The sequence below is a fragment of the Oryctolagus cuniculus genome, chromosome 10 (assembly GCF_964237555.1).
Source record: "Oryctolagus cuniculus chromosome 10, mOryCun1.1, whole genome shotgun sequence".
Lineage (NCBI taxonomy): Eukaryota > Metazoa > Chordata > Mammalia > Lagomorpha > Leporidae > Oryctolagus > Oryctolagus cuniculus.
Window position 1 is genome coordinate 107,507,529 of NC_091441.1, and position 18,858 is coordinate 107,526,386.

General features: G+C 42.6%; 1 protein-coding gene and 1 non-coding gene across 4 annotated transcripts in view; one reads left to right on the plus strand and one right to left on the minus strand.

The window, feature by feature from the left end:
* MYRIP (myosin VIIA and Rab interacting protein) overlaps positions 1-18,858 on the minus strand; it is a 318,908-nt gene that overhangs the window by 137,446 nt on the left and 162,604 nt on the right. For 2 of the 3 annotated variants that reach the window (XM_008260267.4, XM_070050999.1), the window contains exon 3: positions 17,962-18,183. The exons of the other annotated variant lie outside the window; for it this stretch is intronic. In XM_008260267.4, coding sequence (XP_008258489.2) covers positions 17,962-18,183 — 222 coding nt within the window. The remainder of the gene's footprint in view (positions 1-17,961; positions 18,184-18,858) is intronic. 3 annotated transcript variants of the gene reach the window in all.
* On the plus strand, positions 11,566-11,676 carry LOC127492525 (U6 spliceosomal RNA). The gene has a single exon (XR_007922040.1). It is a non-coding gene; the product is annotated as a U6 spliceosomal RNA (small nuclear RNA).

Here is an 18,858-nt window from a genome sequence, read left to right on the forward strand (position 1 = left end):
TTGCCTGCAATAGAAAGGTCTCAGTTTTTTATCTGAACACACACACACATACGGCTTGTACACATCACATTTTTTTCATGCACAGTGTAGTAGAGAAAGACTCCAGCAGGAATATGTTAAGCACAAAGCTGGGGATGTGAAATGCTAAGAATACCTTAGAAAACACTTTGTAGTGTCAACACCCACTTGCTGTTACACGTAGCCTGTAGCCTTAACCAAATGTCAGGCTGCATCCACTACACAATGCTGGGTGTGCAGCATCTCCTCTGATTCCATTGAGCACATCTTAGGACTTCTACTTCATTAATCTTTTTTTTTTTTTAATTCAACCAGGAGATGAATGAGGAATCAGGCATACGGTTAAACTAGAGGTACAACCTTAAGGGGCTCACAGGCTTCCATTTATGTCCAGAGTTTCAATTAATAGATGAAAGCTCTCATTAAAAGCGTTGAAATCAACAATTCATCCAACTCAGTTTCACCCTAAGCAAAAAAATGTGGCCAACACCCTTTATGAATAGAAGTTAAGATGCCACAAAATTAAAGGAAAAACTGCACCTTGAGGAGGAGTTTTCTTTAACATACCAGGGTGGCCTTCATGGACCCTGGAGTGTGTATCTGTGTACATCAGAACCCCAGTGCCAGGCGCTCCCAGATTTCTCTGGGAAAAGGATAAGACCAAGCCCAGGCTAGGGCAAGGCGGTTCACGGCACAGGCCTGCCTGGGCTTATCTGACAATCTCCTTTTCCTCTTTCCTCCTCTACTTCCCAGAAACAATGAGCACCCCCGGGACTCTAAGTGTGACTCTCCTCCCACCATGAAGCCCTGGAGAGGTTGTGCACAAACTGGGGGAGCGGGGGTCTTCCTCCACCATGCCAAGGTCTATTTCTCCAAGAAACGAGAGCAGGGATGTAGCTTTGTCCCACCTGAAAGAATTACTGCAGGTCTGGGACGCCCAGTCTGGACTCTGAGGCTTCAATTCCACACTGTCTGAACCTCTGTGGACTCCAGCTGTGAGAGGTACGGCAGGAAAGAAAAATAAATGCCACCCTTCGAGACAGGGCGGACCAGGGGCCAACCACCACCGAGACCAGAGCCACCAGAGCCGCATGCCCCCGTAAGGTGTGACGATGTGAAACCAGGATCTCTACAACCCTTTCTGTGCCCAGAACACTTGCTTTGGGTTTCTGAACTGTCACCTTCTCATCGCTGTCCATGTGTTGTGGTTTTCCCCCCACCTGTTACTGTTGGGTGTTATCTCTTTTTCTCAGCTTCCCACATGGGAGGCAGGGTCCCTGACATGGACGCCAGCTCCAGAGTAACACCCAGGTGCCTCAGCTTGGAGAGACCAACATCAACACCCACCAGGTACCACTGATGGCTTCTGAGACCGCTGACCCAACAGTAGACACCAGGAAGAGGGAAGAGAGGACGCCCCTACAGATTTCAGAGGAAGCGAGGCCACACCTGTGCCTTGATTTTCAGCATCCATCCTTCAGAATCGTGAGACACACATTTCTGTTGTAGGGCACGTGACGTGTTATGGTATCCCTAGGGAATGATCACACAGGGTTCACGCGGCTGATCACAGGGCATGTGGAAGTCTGCGTGTCAACATCATTTCCTAAATACCAATTCACCAAGAACCCAGACGTGCCTCGTCTGGCCCTCCTAGAGATAACATGTCTCCAGCACACTCAATCTCTGCATTCCACCTGTGGCTTTGAACAAGGTGAAGAATGAAATCACAGGGTGAGGACGCCTTTCTCAAGTCAACACAAGCTCATTCTTGTTGCTTTTCACAAACAAAGTCAACAGATTCCTTTAGGAGGCTGTAGAAGGGCTGTTAAGGAAGGCAAGGGAGCAAGCACTGAGCTCTAGGAAGCCAGCCTGACCCAGGCATCTGACCCAGGCACCACAGGACAAAGTCAGCCTGACCCAGGCATCTGACCCAGGCACCACAGGAGACATGTGATTGGAGACTGGCTTTACTTGTCCTGCTATATAGTAAGGTTTTGCAACCTTTGTTCTTCATGATTCCCGCCCCCCCCCCCCGCCCCGCAGGGGGCCTTTTTGGACTTAATTTTCCTTAATTGCACCTTCCATGCAATTTCACTGCTTTAGTTACACTGTCCACCTGCAAGTACTACAGTGCAAGGCTACTTTGAAAGGTTCTTGAAAAAAATGCAAGATGTTTGTCCTGATATCAAAATTTTGAAACCCATATAATTTCTTTTTTATAAAAAGAATTATTTTTCTTTATTTGAAAGACAGATTTATAGGGAGAAGTAGAGCAACAGTGAGAGTCGTCTTCCATTCCCCTAGTTCATTCCCCAAATGACTGCAATGGGCAGAGCTGAGCTGATCTGAAGCCAGGAGCCAGGAGCTTCCTCTGGGCCTCCCATGCGGGTACAGGGGCCCAAGGACCTGGGCCATCCCCCACTGCTTTCCCAGGCCATAGCAGAGAGCTGGATTGGAAGAAGAGCAGCCGGGACTAGAACCAGCACTCATATGGGATGCCGGCACTGCAGCTGGCAGCTTTAACCTGCTGTGCCACAGCGCCAGTCCTTGGTTTCTTTCATGAAACAAATATTTCATGAACTTTCTGAAGATTTTCCAGGTACATGAATTTCAAAGTTTTGCATCTTTCTCCAGACATTCTGAGGTAGCCGTCTAGCTCTAGTCCCCTACCTTAGCAGTTAATCCAGGATCAGGTACTTTGTTTAGCTCTCAATCCAAGCATTTCCTCACTTTTTTTTTTTAAAAAAGATTTTATTTATTTATTTGATAGGTAGAGTTACAGACACTGAGAGAGAGAGACAGAGAGAAAGGTCTTCCTTCCATCGGTTCACTCCCCTAATGGCCGCTACGGCCAGCGTGCTGCGCCGATCTGAAGCCAGGAGCCAGGTGCTTCTTCCTGGTCTCCCATGCAGGGCCTAAGCACTTGGCCATCCTTCACTGCCCTCCCGGGCCACAGCAGAGAGCTAGACTGAAAGAGGAGCAACCAGGACTAGAACCCGGCGCCCATATGGGATGCTGGTGCCACAGGCGGAGGATTAACCTAGTACACCATGGCGCTGGCCCCTCCCTCACATTTTTATCTTTTGTCCTCTTCATGACACACCACATTTTGAAAGCTTCAAGCCACATATTCTGTATAACATCCCCCACTGTGTACTTGTATTGGGTGAGGTTGGATTTACTCTGAAATTTGGACAGATAGATTGTCTCTCACAGTACATAGCTGAAACTGCACACCAACTTCTCTTAAATCTTATTCCATCCAATTCTCAATCTAATCCAGGAAAGTGATCGCTTTACAGATTTTCTACAGCATTGCATGGCATGGGATTGTTCAAGCACAGAATACCTTTTTCTGACTTGATGCATCATGGTGTATAAAGACATGTCAAGAGCTAATTATCTAGCATAAATTAAATGAAAAAAATTGCACAAGGTGCAAGCAATACAAAAAACTAAATTGTCATGATTATTTCAAGAGCAGACACCTGTTACACAAGGCCAAATTTATAAGTGAATAGGCAATTACAATTACTCTTTCCCTGGTGCCTGGAAAGTATATGTGATACTATTTTTAAGACACTTCTTGATTGTAGGGACATTAAAATGTGCAAGCGCAGGCTCCTTATTAAAATCAATAGGATCCAAAGTTAACCTTACCTGATCCTTAGTCAAGATTATGGTGCTCAGGGATTCCGAATAGGTCCCCTACCCATTACACATACTCTAGAACATATGTTTTTTTAAATAAATTTGTTACACTTTTGGTTTAGTATAATTTTTGCACTAAATAATGCTGTAAAATCTCATTGTGTTGTCTGCTGATTTCAACAAAAAGTGGGGCTCTAAAAATGCACGATAGGCTGGCGCCGCGGCTCACTAGGCTAATCCTCCGCCTGCGGCACCGGCGTACCGGGTTCTAGTCCTGGTCGGGGCGCTGGATTCTGTCCTGGTTGCCCCTCTTCCAGTCCAGCTCTCTGCTGTGGCCAGGGAAGGCAGTGGAGGATGGCCCAAGTGCTTGGGCCCTGCACCCCATGGGAGAACAGGAGAAGCACCTGGCTCCGGATCAGCGCGGTGCGCCGGCCGCAGCGGCCATTGGAGGGTGAACCAAGGGGAAAGGAAGACCTTTCTCTCTGTCTCTCTCTCTCTCTCTCACTGTCCACTCTGTCAAAAAAAAAAAAAAAAAAAAAAAGAAAGAAAATTTAAAAAAATGCATGATAAAGGGCCAGCCCTGTGGCATAGTGGGTCAAGCCACCGCCTGCAGTGCCAGCATCTCATACGGGTGCTGGTTCAAGTCCCAGCTGCTTCTCTTCCAAACCAGCTCCCTGAAAATGTGGATGGCAAAGCAGCGGCAGAAGGCCCAAGTGTTTGGACCTCCGCACCCATGTGGGAGACCCGGATAGAAGCTCCTGGCTCCAGGCTTCGGATCAGCTCTGGTTATTGTGGCCACTTGGGGAGTGAATCAGTGGATGGAACTTCTTTTTCTCTGGTACTCCCTCTCCCTCTAACTGTGCCTTTAAAATAAATAAGTCTTTAAGCAAAACAAAACAAAACAAAACAAAGCATGATAAAGTCAAACTATTAATCAAAGATATCAACAGCATCAATATGTATGCCTTGTTGAATACCTATGAAAGCACATTCAATATTTTGTATTTTGTTTAATACAAAAATATCTAGTAGCCTAAATCCTTAATGTTTCCCAAGGGTCCTCTAAAATATCCCAGTGTAACTATGCACACAGCCTTATTCACAAAATAGTTGTGAACAGAGCATAGAATTTTGTTGGTGCTTTTCCCTAGGAAGAAGAGAGAAAACAGGAACAGTTCTGAGATTATGCAGAAGCTATCTACAAGGCAAAGTGGCAGAGTCCTCTCAGCTCATGGTTATCATTTGCAAAGAGGCATTTAGTCAGAAAACATCTGGTTAAACATCACAAAGGTGCCACCGAGAACTCAGTTTCCCGGCAAGATGGTCGGAACACACGGTCCTCCAAAGCAGGAGTCACCCCGAGGAGCAACGCTAACGATGCCTGGTAAAATGAAGACAGCGGCTCCGGTTCGATGGCCGACAGCTCTGAAGCCCCAACCCCCTCTCCTCCTCCACTTTCAGTCCTGTAACTGGGCAAGGTGGCTCCAAGGTCCACATACTTAGCTCATGCATGTCCATGCCAGTGCAAGCACCTTCACCCAGCTACGGGTGCTTGGCCCAGCAGTTAACTGGCCACTTGGGATTCCTGCACCCCGGATTGAGGTTCCCGGATTCAACTCCCAGCTCTACTTCTGACCCAGTTTCCTAACGCACATTCTGGAAGGAAGGTGATGGCTCAAGTACTTGAGTCTCTGCCACCCCACCCCACCCACCTGGGAGACCCAGACAGAGCTTCAGGCTCCTGGCTTCAGTCCAGGGGAGCCCTGGCTGTTGCAGGCATTTGGGGCATGAACCAACAGACAGAAGTGCTCTCTCTCACTCTCCCTCTCCCTCTCGTGTGTTGCTCTCTCTCATTCTGCCTCTGTCTCTTTGTTGCTCTCTCTCTCTTTCTGCCTTTCAAATGAGCTTTAAAAAAGAACCCTTATCCAGTTCCTCTCCCTATGGATCTAGGCATCTTTCTCTGCTTTGCTTGCCCCCTATCCTGGCGGGAACTTCCTCCTCCTCCTCCCCAAAACTCCCATCATGTGAGTAGGGTATCTTTTCATATCCTCATGGTGGCATGAACTCACGAGTCTCCACACCCAAACGAGTTCTGCATGGGGTCCTGACCCAGCCCACCAATGGGTAACCACTGAACACCCGCCTCAGACCAGCCAGGGCAAAGCACACATGGGCTTTGAGAGACTCTGAGAATCTTTCAGCACAGCAGGATTACAAGGATGGAGGCAGGAGAATAAGACAAACTCAAGATCCATGCTTGAAAGAACAGGGCATGGAGGAGAATGGCAGGAGGGAGGGGAAAGCGTACATGGCAAACTTCCCAGAAACTCTTAGGCCATTAGAAACAACCCAAAGCTGCATTAACAGGCAAACAGATAACGTGGAGTATAGTCATGTGGCGGATAGCACACAGCAGTGCAGCTGGCTGTATCAGTTAGAACGAGCAGGCCTTAATGTATTAGCATCCAACTCTCAGCTGGCTTAAAACCACAAGAGATCACGGTTCTTCGCCTAGGACATGTGCAGCCTGGGTTGGCAGGAGGCTCTATTCCACAGAGTCACCCAGAAGCCCAGGCCAGCGGGGAGTTTGCCATCTTACTGCTACACGATCTGAACACAAGGCCTTCAACGCTACTGCTGGGGGTGGGGGGTGGGGGGAGAGAAGTACGCTGGGGATGTGGCTTGACCATGATAAGCATATGACACTTCTGCTCAAAGTCACCACCCAGAACCAATTCCACGGCTCCAAGTCACCTGCAAAGGAGGCTGGGAAATGCCAGGAGACATGGAATAGTCAGTGAGCATGATAGCTACTGCATAAATGAACTCTGCTGTGCCAACTTTTGCCAACTTACGGCAAAGCTGAGCAAAGATTCAAGTTGCAGAATAACATACACTTATAATTCCAAATGTAGAAAGTTAACAGACAAGCTGATTACTGTGCATTGCTTAAGGATTTGCATGTTCAGAATGCAAGTATGGAGAACAGCATGGGGAATATTTTAATTAATAACCTTGATAAAGGATTCATACATTGCTATATCATTCTTAATTCTCTTTATATAACCTTACAAGTAAAATAGTAAATTAAAACCAGTCTACATTAGGTATTCATGTTGCTAAGCTAAATATTAGTTTTGTAATATTAATAGCTTGACAATTAAACACTTATTTGAGCAGAAAAAAAAAAGGTGAAACGCTGGGACAGGGATCTGGTGTAGTGATTGGGGTATTGCTTGCAATGCCTGCAGCCCACACTGGGTGTCTGGGTTTGAGTCCTGACTTTGGCTTCCTGCTAATGTTAACCCTGGGAGGCAGCAGGTGACGGCTCACATAGTGGAGTCTCTGTTACCCACATGGGAGACTTGGATTGAATTCTGGGCTCCCAGCTTTGGTCTGGCCCAGCTCCAGCTGTTGCAAGCATTTGAGTGAGTGAACCAGTATATATCTCTCTCTCCTTCCTACCCCCTTCAAATAAATAAAAAAAAAATTTGAAGCTTATTTTATGCTTAACTGACTTTAAATTGTACATATTTGTAGAGTACCGTGTGATATATCAATACATCTGTACGCTGTATTTAATCTCCAATCAGGGTAAACGTATCCATCTCCACAGAAATTCACCATTCCTTTATGGTGAAAACACTCCAAAGCCTTACTTCTTCTTCTTTTTTAAAAGATTTATTTATTTGTAAGTCAGAGTTACACAGAGAGAGAAGAAGCAGAGAGAGAGAGAGACAGACAGAGGTCTTCCATCCGATGGTTCACTCCCCAATTGGCTGCAATGGCCGGAGCTGTGCTGATCTGAAGCCAGGAGTCAGGAGCTTTTTCTGGGTCTCCCACATGGGTGCAGGGGCCCAAGGACTTGGGCCATCTTCTACTGCTTTCCCAGGCCATAGCAGAGAGCTGGATCAGAAAAGGAGCAGACAAGACTTGAACTAGAGCCCACATAGAATGCCGATGGCGCAGGCAGAGGCTTGACCTTGTACACCACAGCACGGGCCCCCTTCTCAGTATTTTTGAAGAGAAATGTACATGATCATTATCTGCTGTCACCCTACCATGCAACAGAACATCAGGATCCTTAATGTTTCTATCTAAGTATAACTTAGAACCCACTCATCAATCTCTTCCCACCCTCTCTCCCCTAGTCTCCCTATACCACCATTGTACTTTAAACTTCCATGAGATCAACTGGTTCAGTTTTCACATGAGTGAGATCATGCAGCACTTGTCTTTCTGTGTATTTCACTTAACACAGTGACCTCCAGTGACATGCATGTTTTTGCAAATTGAGTAGTATTCCACTGTGTATGTGAGCCATATTTTCCTTACCATTCATCAAAGGACGGACACTTGGGTTGGTTCCATGTCTTGGCTATTGTGAATAGCGCTGCAGTAAACATGGGAGTGCAAATGCCTCTGACAGCGTCCGTTCCTTTCCAATGGATATACAAGCCCAACAGACAGACCACTGGATCATACAGTATTTCTATTCATTTTTTTGAGGAAGTTCTGTGCCATTTTTCCACAATAGCTGTACTAAATGACATTCCTGCCAATTCTTTTTTCTCCATATTCTCGTCAGAATTAGTTATCTTTTGTCTTTTTGATAACAGCTGATCTCACAGAAGTGAGATGATGTCTCACTGAGGTTTTGATTTGCATTTCCCTGATGATTAGTTATAGTGAATGTTTTTTTTTTTCATGAAGTTGTTGGCTGTTAAGGTGTCTTCGTTTGAGAAATGTTTGTTTAGACCTACTGCCAATTCTTAATTGGACTCTTTTCTTGCTATTAGATTATTGAAGTTCCTTATGTATTCTGGTTATTAATTCCTCATCAGATCTATAACTTGCCAATATTTTATCTTATTCTGTGGGTTTTTTCTTTGCACTGTTGGTTCTTTCGTTTGCTGTGCAAACTCTTTGGTTTGAAGAAATACCGTTTGTCCATTTTTATTTTTGTTTCCTGGGGCTTAAGGGTCTGTTTAAAAAGAAATCCTTGCCCACTTCAATGTCCTGAAGCATCTCCTCTATGTCTCATTCCAGCAGTTTCACGATTTATGTCCTTAACACACTTTGAGTTGATTTTTTTTGTATCTGGTGAGTGATAGGCATTTAGTTTCATTCTTTTGCATGCAGATGTCCAGTTACCCCAGTATCACTTACTGAAAAGACTTTTTTCCAATGCATATTCTTAGCTTCTGCATCCAAGACCAGTTGGTTGTCAATGTGTGGATTTACTTCCAAGATCTCTCTTCTGTTTCATTGTTTTATGTGTCTGTTTTTATGCCAGTATTACTACATTTTGTAAAATATTTTAACGTAAAGTAAGGCCAGCGCCATGGCTCACTTGGTTAATCCTCTGCCTGCGGTGCCGGCATCCCATATGGGCACCGGGTTCGAGTCCTGGTTGCGCCTCTTCCAGTCTGCTGTGGCCTGGGAAGGCAGTGGAGGATGGCCCAAGTGCTTGGTCTCCTGTACTCGAATGGGAGACCAGAAAGAAGCACCTAGCTCCTGGCTTCAGATCGGCACAGCGCCAGCCGCAGCGGCCTTTTGGGGAGCGAACCAATGGAAGGAAGACCTTTCTCTCTGTCTCTCTGTCTATAACTCTACCTGTCAAATAAATAAAAATAAATAATTAAAGTCAAGTAGTATATGCGTCTTGCTTTATTCTTTTATTTCAAGGTTGCTTTGGCTCTTTGGAGTTTTTTGTTGCTTCATAAAAGTATTAGTAGTGTTCTTTCTAATTCTGTGGGAAATGTCATGGTATTTTGGTAGAGATAGCATTACATATATAAATTGCTTTGGGTAGCATGGAAATTTTTACAATATTGATTCCTCCAATCCATAAACACAAAATAAAATCTTTTCATTTCTTTGTGTCTTGAGTTTCTTTCATCCATGTTTTATAGTTTTCATTGTAGAAATCTTCCTATTTTTGGTTAAATTTAGTGGTCAGTTTTTGTTTTGTTTGGGTTTTCTGGCTATTGGAAATGGTATTGCTTCCTTGATTTCCTTTTCAGATAATCTACTCTCTGGTGTATAATAAAACTACTCATTTTGTATACTGACTTGGTATCCTGCAACTTTGCTGAATTTATTTATTTGAATCATTTTGTCGTGGAGTCTTTGGGGTTTTCTCAATACAAGATTACGTCATTTGACTCATCCCTTCCAATTTGGATGCCATTTATTTCTTTCTTTTGCCTAACTGCTGTGGCTAGTACTTTTTTTTAAGATTTATTTATTTATTTGATAGAGTCAGAGTGGAGAGTGGAGAGTCAAGAGGGAGAGGGGGAGGGGAAGGGGGAGGGGGAGGGGGGGAGAGGGAGGTGTGCCTTCCATCTGCTGGTTCACTCCCCAAATGGCTGCAATAGCCGGAGCTGAGCCAATCCAAAGCCAGGAGCCAGGAGCTTCTTCTGGGTCTCCCACATGGGCACAAGTGCCCAAGCACTTGGGCCATCTTCTACTGCTTTCCCAGGCCATAGCAGAGAGCTTCATTGCAAGTGGAGCAGCTGGGACTCAAACTGGTGCCCATAAGAGACGCCAGCACTGGAGGTGGCAGCTTTACCTGCTAGTCACAGTGCCAGCGCCAGCCCCAGCTAGTGCTTCTAATACTATGTAAATGAAAACGATCCAATTGGACAAACATGTCCTACTCCAGATCTTAGGAAACCTTCAGCTTTTCTCTATCCAGTATGACGCTACCTGCTGGCTTGTTACATGTGGCTTTTATGTTCAGGCACGTTCCTTCTAAACCTAATTTGTTCACAGTCTTCACCATGAATCATTTTGAATTTTATCAAATGCCTTTTCTGCATCTATTGAGATGATGATACGATTTTTGTCATTCATTTTGTTGATCCTGTGTATCATGTGCATTTATTTTTGTATGTTAATACCGTCCTTGCATCCCTGCCTTGAATCCTACTCAATGATGGTGAATAATATTTTTAATGGGCTCTCAGATTTCACTTGTTAATGTTTTGTTGAGGACTTTTACATCTATGTTCATCAAGAATATTGCCCTGTAGCTTTTTTTGTTTTTGTTATGTACTTGCCTGGTTTTTGGTATCAAGAGAATGCTAGTCTTGTAGAGTGAATTTGGAAGAATTCCCTCAGTTTCTATTTTTTGGAATGATTTAAGAAGGACTAGTGTTAATTCTTCTTTAAATATATTGTAGAGTTCAGCAGTGAAGCCATCTTGTCCTGGGCTTTTCTTTGATGGGAAATATTTTATTACCGATTCAAAACCACTTAATTAATGGTCTGTTTAGGCATTCTATTTCTTCATGATTCAATCTTTGTAAGGCAATGTATGGACAGGAATTTGTTCATTTCTTCTAGGTTATCAAATTTGTTGCCAAGTAATTGTTCATAATAATCTCTAACAATCCCTTGTATTTTTATGGTATAAGTCGCAATCTCTCCCTTTTCATCTCTGAGTTTTATTTGGATCTTCTTTTTTTTCTTTTGCAGAGAAATGTTTGTCAATTTCATCTGCTTTTGCAAAGAACCATTTCCTTTCTCATTAAGTTTTTTTAAATTTTAGTATCTATTTCATTTATTTCTTTTCCATGCTTTATTTCTTTATCTCTACTAATTCTGCATTGCCTTGTTCTTGTTTTTATAGTTTCTTGAGGTACAATGATAAGTTGCTATTTGGAATCTTTCTGTAGGTATTGACTGCCATAAACTTTCCACGTAGTACTGCTTTTCCTGTATCCTAAAGATGTTGTATGCTGTGTTTTCATTTTCATTATTTTCAAGACATTTTTCTAATTCCTTCTTGTGGTCAGAAAGATATTCACTCTTATTTTTATTTTTTAAAATTTGTTAAGAGAGACTTGCTTTGTGACCTACAACATGGTCTACCCAGGAGACTCTTCCATACACTGCTGAAAAGAATGTGTATTCTCTAAAATTGGAATGATACAGAGAAGATTAGCATGGCCCCTGTAAAAGGATGACACACAAATTCGTGAAGCGTTTCATATTTTTTAATACTTTTTGTTGAATACTGTAATCAATACACAGTTATTCTTAAGTGCTGAAACTTAACTGAAAAGTGATCACTGTCAAATATAAGAGTGGGAATAAGAGAGGGAAGAGATGTGCAATTTGGGACATGCTCAAGCTGACTTGCCCCAAACGGTAGAGTTAGAAACATACCAGGGGATTCCAATTCAATCCCATCAAGGTGGCAAGTACCAATGCCATCTCACTAGTCCAGGTGATCAATTTCAGTTCACAATTGATCATAATGATAGGACTAAGAGTCAAAGGGATCACATAAACAAGACTAGTGTCTGCAAATACTAACTGATAGAATCAAAAAGGGAGAGAACTATCCAACATGGGAAGCGGGATACACAGCAGACTTGTAGAATGGCAGATGTCCTGAACAGCACTCTGGCCTCAGAATCAGCCCTTAAGGCATGTGTATCCGGCTGAAAAGCCCATGAGAGTATTTCAAGCATGGAAAGCCAAGACACTCTGGCAAAAACAAAAACAAAAACAAAAATACCTAAATGAAAGATCTCCGCGAGTGAGATCCCAGTGGAAAGAACAGGTCATCAAAGGAGGTACCTTTCTCTGAAGGGAGGAGAGAACTTCCACTTTGACTACGACCTTGTCTAAATATGATCAGAATCGGTGAACTCAAAAGGCTTCCATAGCCTTGGCAACCCATGACAAGAGCCTAGGGTGATTACTGTCCCCATAAACAAGAGTGTCAATTTGTTAAGTCAACAATAGGAGTCACTGTGCACTTACTCCTCATGTAGGATATCTGTCCTTAATGTGCTGTACTTTGTGATTTAATGCTATAACTAGTACTCAAACAGTATTTTTCACTTTGTGTTTCTATGTGGGTGCAAATTGTTGAAATCTTTACTTAATATATGCTAAACTGATCTTCTGTATATAAAGATAATTGAAAATGAATCTTGATGTGAATGGAATGGGAGAGGGAGCGGGAGATGGGAGGGTTGCGGGTGGGAGGGAAATTATGGGGGGGAAGCCACTGTAATCCCTAAGCTGTACTTTGGAAATTTATATTCATTAAATAAAAGTTAAAAAAATCAAAAAAATGAATAAACTACTATAAAACAAAGAAACAAAAAGAATGTGTATTCTGCAGATATTGGATAGAATGTTCTGCAGCTGACATTAACTCTGCTATTTCTTTGTGGTTTTTGTCTGGATGATCTTCCCATTTCTCAAAGTGGAAAACTAAAGTTTCCTATGACTATTACATTGAATTTTCTCTCTTTCAATCTGTTGATGTTTATGTATTTGGGTGCTGCAATATTAGGAATATGTATCTTTACAATTATTTCCTCTTGCTGAACTGAATGCTTTATCATTATATAAAGATCTCCTTTTCTGTTTCTTACTGATTGTGATGTAAAATCTGTTTTATCTGATATATGTATGGCTACTCCTGTATTTTTTTGGTTTCCATTTGCATGGGTATCTTATTCCACCCTTTCACTTTCAGTCTGTGTCCTTAAAAATGGAGTCCTTTATTTTCTTTTCTTTTTTTTTTTTTTTTTTTTGACAGGCAGAGTGGACAGTGAGAGAGAGAGACAGAGAGAAAGGTCTTCCTTTGCCATTGGTTCACCCTCCAATGGCCGCCGTGGCCGGCGCACCGCACCGATCCGATGGCAGGAGCCAGGAGCCAGGTGCTTTTCCTGGTCTCCCATGGGCTGCAGGGCCCAAGCACCTGGGCCAGCCTCCACTACACTCCCGGGCCACAGCAGAGGGCTGGCCTGGAAGAGGGGCAACCGGGACAGAATCCGGCGCCCCGACCGGGACTAGAACCCGGTGTGCCGGCGCCACAAGGCGGAGGATTAGCCTAGTGAGCCGCGGCGCCGGCCAAGTCCTTTATTTTCTCATACTGTGTTTCTAAAGAAATTTTAATCATTTCAGTTTATTTCCAATTCAGGATCATTTTTTTTTCCAATTTTTATTTACCTGGTTCTCTTATAACAGTTTTTTTATTTATATAAGATGTCAGGATCAATTTTAATCCTCATTCCATCAAACGCAATTTGTGAAAACTCATGAACACCCAACGAACCTAAAATGCTCAGCAACTTCCTTGGCTGTCGGGTGCGTGGTCCTCCTCTCAACACAGGCCTACCTTACTTCATGCTTATTTACTTTATGCCTGTTCATGTAAGCATGTGTGCAAACTGTGGAAAACTTGGACACTAAATGGAAAACAGAAGAACAAAAAAACACGCCACAAGCCTATCTCCCCCAAAATGTTCACTGTTAACGGCAATGATTTTGTGTTTCCTTTCAGTTTTTTGTCTGTTTTACTTATTACATGGTGATTGCGCTGTATGTAAGTTTTTTTTTTTACTTTACATTCTTCATCTTTCACTTTAATGTAACAGTTTACCCAAGCCAATAAAAAATGCAGGTTTTTTAATGACATCATCACATTTTGTCAAACTGAACGTCCTAATTCTACCACTTAGATTACTTATATCTTTTATGCTACAAATAATTCAGCACTATTCTTTTTTTTTTTTTTTTTACAATTTTTGAAATATTCTGTTTTGTCATTAGTTACAAGTTTTCAAAAGTTAAATTACTGGGTAGAAGTTCTTAGATATGCTATAGATTCCTGATACATGCTGGTAAAAGGTTATGCCCATTTAGACTTGACTAAAAATGAAAATGCTTTTTTCAGTGTAGCTTTGTCAAAAATGGGTAAAAACATTATTTAAAAAATCAATAATCTAATGAGAAACAATCTACTTGAAGCATTACTCTCTATTCCCCTGATTTCTAGTGAGGTTCAACATTTCCCCTTGGAGCTAGTAACTTGTGAGTGTCCTTAGGCCTCAGTGAACATCAATCAATACTGCATCTTCCATGGTCCAAGTCCTTGGGCCCCTGCACCCGGGTGGCTCCTGGCTTCAGATCGGAGCAGCTCTCGCCGTTGCAGCCTTTGGGGAGTGAACCAACGGACAGAAGACCTTTCTGTCTCTCCCTCCCACTGTCTGTAACTCTACCTCTCAAATAAATAAATAAAATCTTTAAAAAATATATTGCATCTTCTTCAGGGGTATTACAAATACATCGGGGTAACAGCAAAATCCATGGTAGAGATTATGCCGAAAGGGCGTATGCTAGTGCACGAATTATGTGGGCTGTGTGAATGCCAAGTAACCAGTGATCAGAGAGAAATGAAGGATAGTCCCTTCCAAGGGGGAAGAGGGAAATGAAGCCATATGTTTTCTCAGAAAAACCAAAGCAAATGCCACAGGCATAATGAGGAGATGTGTTTTGATGTCAGTTCCAAGGATGATTTTTTTTCCTTTTATTCCCTGAAAACAATCTACCAAATTGGTGTGTGTTAAGGGTAATGATACAAATAACAAAAATCAGAAAGAACAATTTTTGTTAAGAAGCAAAGAGCTAGAAAGCCAATTTGTTCCTAAAGTAAGGAGGAACATCACTCTAGAATCAAGTCACATCAAAACGATAATGGCTAATTGCTATGGGCTGGGCTCGCTCTGTAAGTTTTGTTTCCTGCAGAAGGCTACATAATGCAACTAACTATATATATATATATTATTTACAATGCTTCAATGAATTTATACAATAAATTTCAAGAAGATAAATTTATGATCTTAAAATGACAAAGGACTTGGTTTGGTAATACTCCATTTATTACATGACTTCCAAAATAAGTAATCCATCACTCATTCTGCAACTCCAGAAGCAATCAGCCCTGGACACTGGACACTCAACAAACCAATTGATGTCTCTGGGCTACCTTTCTTTTTGTAGCCCAGAGACTGATTCCTTGGAAATCTCAAAGACACTTAGTATCCGACACCGTAACTAGTTCTATGGGACAATGCTAGGGCTTGTGTGAAAACTCTAAAGGAGTAAACAGGGCAGGGAAGGAGAGAGGAGCAAAGGAGGAGGGGGTGGGGGAGCTCCTGAAAGCCAGCCTCAGTCTTGCTCGAAGTAACACAAAGTAACACAGGCATACAGAAGGATACATATCAAATAGGTATCATACAGGGCAAATACGAATCATAATGCACTCTATGCAAACGCTAAGACATCAGTGTCCAGTACTGAACATATTAAAAAAAATACATTGCCTGTCACGCAGGCAAGAAATGAAACACCACACTAGGCACCTCCTTCAACGGGGGACCATCATTCCCCCCCCCTTACACAACACTGACTCCTTGGTATTTTTGACTCCTCCATTTTTGTCCTCTATGAAGTTTCCTCCAAGCCCCAGAGTTGGTCACTCCTTGCCCAGTGTCCTCACAGCCAATGGACAAAGCGGTCAGGATACATATCACCAACACTGAGACCAACAGTTACATAGTCTATCGTCCACCTAAGTTTCTGGGGTTTTAACAATCTGCCTAATTCACCATAATATTTCCTGCAAATAACAATTTTTAAAATTGTTACTTCCCTTCTTTCTCTCTCTCTCTCTCTCTCTCTCAAACTTTCCTTCCTGTCTTTTTGTTCCTCCTTTAATTTTTGCAATAATACATTTTCAATTTACTTTATAATTACAGGCTTAATGTGTCACTAACCATCATGTTCAACAAGTAAAAAAAACACCACTATTCCACAGGAATATAGATAAAGGCTATAAACAATAATTAAATGATAAGATGTCACTTTCATTCTTATACTTTTTTGTATTCTATATTAACTATCACATATCAGAGAAAAATATGTTATTTGTCTTTTGGGCATTGGCTTATTTCACTAAGTATAAGGGTCTCTGGAAATACCACACACAGAAACAGAGAAAGATAGTTAGCATCATCAAAGAATATAAATGTGAAGGCAGAAAACTTCCTATAACAGTACAAAGGAGATCCAAAATAATAGGAATATTTACAGAAAAATGGAAAGACCAAGTCATTACTTACCAATAATAACTTTAAATGTAGATGAACTAAATTCTCTTGTTGAAAGATACAGACAAGTTGAATGGATTGAAAAACAAAACCCATAAAATGCTGCCTGCAAGAAATACACCTCACCAACAAAGATACACAGACTGAAAGTGAAAGGATGGAAGAAGGATATTTCATGCCAATGGAATATCAAAAGCAAGCAGGAACAGCTATACCAGACAAAATAGACTTTTAATACAAAGACTGTTAAAAGAGATCATTATATAATGATTAACAGATCAACTCAACAGGAAGATGTGACTATCGTAAATGTATGGGCACACAATGCTAGAGCACCAACTATGAAAAACAAGTATTAGTGGATCTGAAGGGAGACATATGTTCCAATACAGTAATCATGGGAGACTTCAATACCCCATGTTCATCAGCAGACAGATCAACAAGGCAAAAAGTCAACAAAGAAACAACTCAGTTCTACATCATCAACCAAGAGGATCTAATTGGTATCTACAAAACATCTCGGCCGGCGCCGTGGCTCACTAGGCTAATCCTCCGCCTAGCGGCGCCGGCACACCGGGTTCTAGTCCCGGTCGGGGCTCCGGATTCTGTCCCGGTTGCCCCTCTTCCAGGCCAGCCCTCTGCTGTGGCCCGGGAGTGCAGTGGAGGATGGCCCAGGTGCTTGGGCCCTGCACCCCATGGGAGACCAGGAAAAGCACCTGGCTCCTGGCTCCTGCCATCGGATCAGCGCGGTGCGCTGGCCGCAGCGCGCCGGCCGCGGCGGCCATTGGAGGGTGAACCAACGGCAAAAAGGAAGACCTTTCTCTCTGTCTCTCTCTCTCTCACTGTCCACTCTGCCTGTCAAAAAAAAATAAAAATAAAAATAAAAAAAAAATAAATAAAAAAAAAAAACATCTCATGCCACAGCCGCAGAATACAAATCCCTTTCATCAGTGCATGGAACATTCTCCAGGACAGACCATATGCTAAGCTATAAAACAAGTCTCAACAAATTTTAAAAAATAAAATAAAATAAAATCATGTATGTTTTCTGATGAACATCACAATTTTTAAGAATCCAACACATATGTGAAATAAATGAACTAAAGGATGAGGTCAGAGGAGAAATTCCAAAAGAAATATCTTCAGTCCTAAAACCACCATAGCTCTCCTTTGTCTTCATACCTGGGAACTCCCCGTGCCCTCTCTTGTCCACTTTAAGAAGGCCAATTGGTATTTTTAACCCCATATCACCTCAATAATCTCTTTAGTGCAATCAGTGCTCTGCTTGGATCTGTAATCACACCCTGCAGGTCCTGCCCGGCTGTAGCCAGCAGCCGAGACCCGGGGCGAGAGCCCGGCCACTCACCTCGCTTGCTGGCAGACGCAGCAGACCCAGCTTTTCTCCCGCTTCTGGTAGGAGCAGCAGCTCTTGCAGACGTTGAACTTGCAGTCCCCACACCGGCGCTTGGTGTTGACGAGGAAGGTGAAGGGCGAGCAACAGCGCATACAGCAGTGCTCCACGAACTTCTGGTGCTTCGAGAGGATGCTGCACTTGCTGCCTTCCTCATCCAGCTTCTGCTTCATCTCACTGCCAAGGCCGGGTGGGGAGGAGAGAAAGAGCACATCAGGCCAGGGTCTGTCTCCCCAGAGACCCTGCCCCGGCTCTCCCACAGGCCAAGCAACCACACAGGCTCTTCCTATAGAAAGAGCGATTGCTTGGCACCACGTCCAGAGACAAACTCTAACACGGAGTTAATTCTATTATATTTTAGATGTATGTTGTACCTTCTATGAGAAAGCACCATCTTCTCACTTCAATTTCAGAGACTACACGGAGATAGAATCACTCCAAAACTAAGCACATCCTTGAAGAATAAAACCTTCCACGTAATTAGTGCCTTTTTAAGGAAGCAGGGGATCACTTAGGATAAAACATTAATCTTCACCCAAACCAGACTTAGTTATTTGGGAAAAAGCTTGCTAAAAGCGAGCAAGTTACTGTGCACTGCCAAGTCTGAACGGTTTTCTCCTACCCCACAAGTAAGGGCCACAGTAAGTAGTAGAAAAGTTATTGTTTCCACTACTATTACTGCTTTTACTATTTTATTACTACCATACTGTAATTTTACTACTAGTATACTATTATTACTATAGTAGAAAAGAATGGTATTTTACAATGATAATGGTAAGTTATACTACAGTAGTACTGTGGAATTTTACTGCTGCTATAATAACTTATTTCTATCATTATTTCTCTGCACCC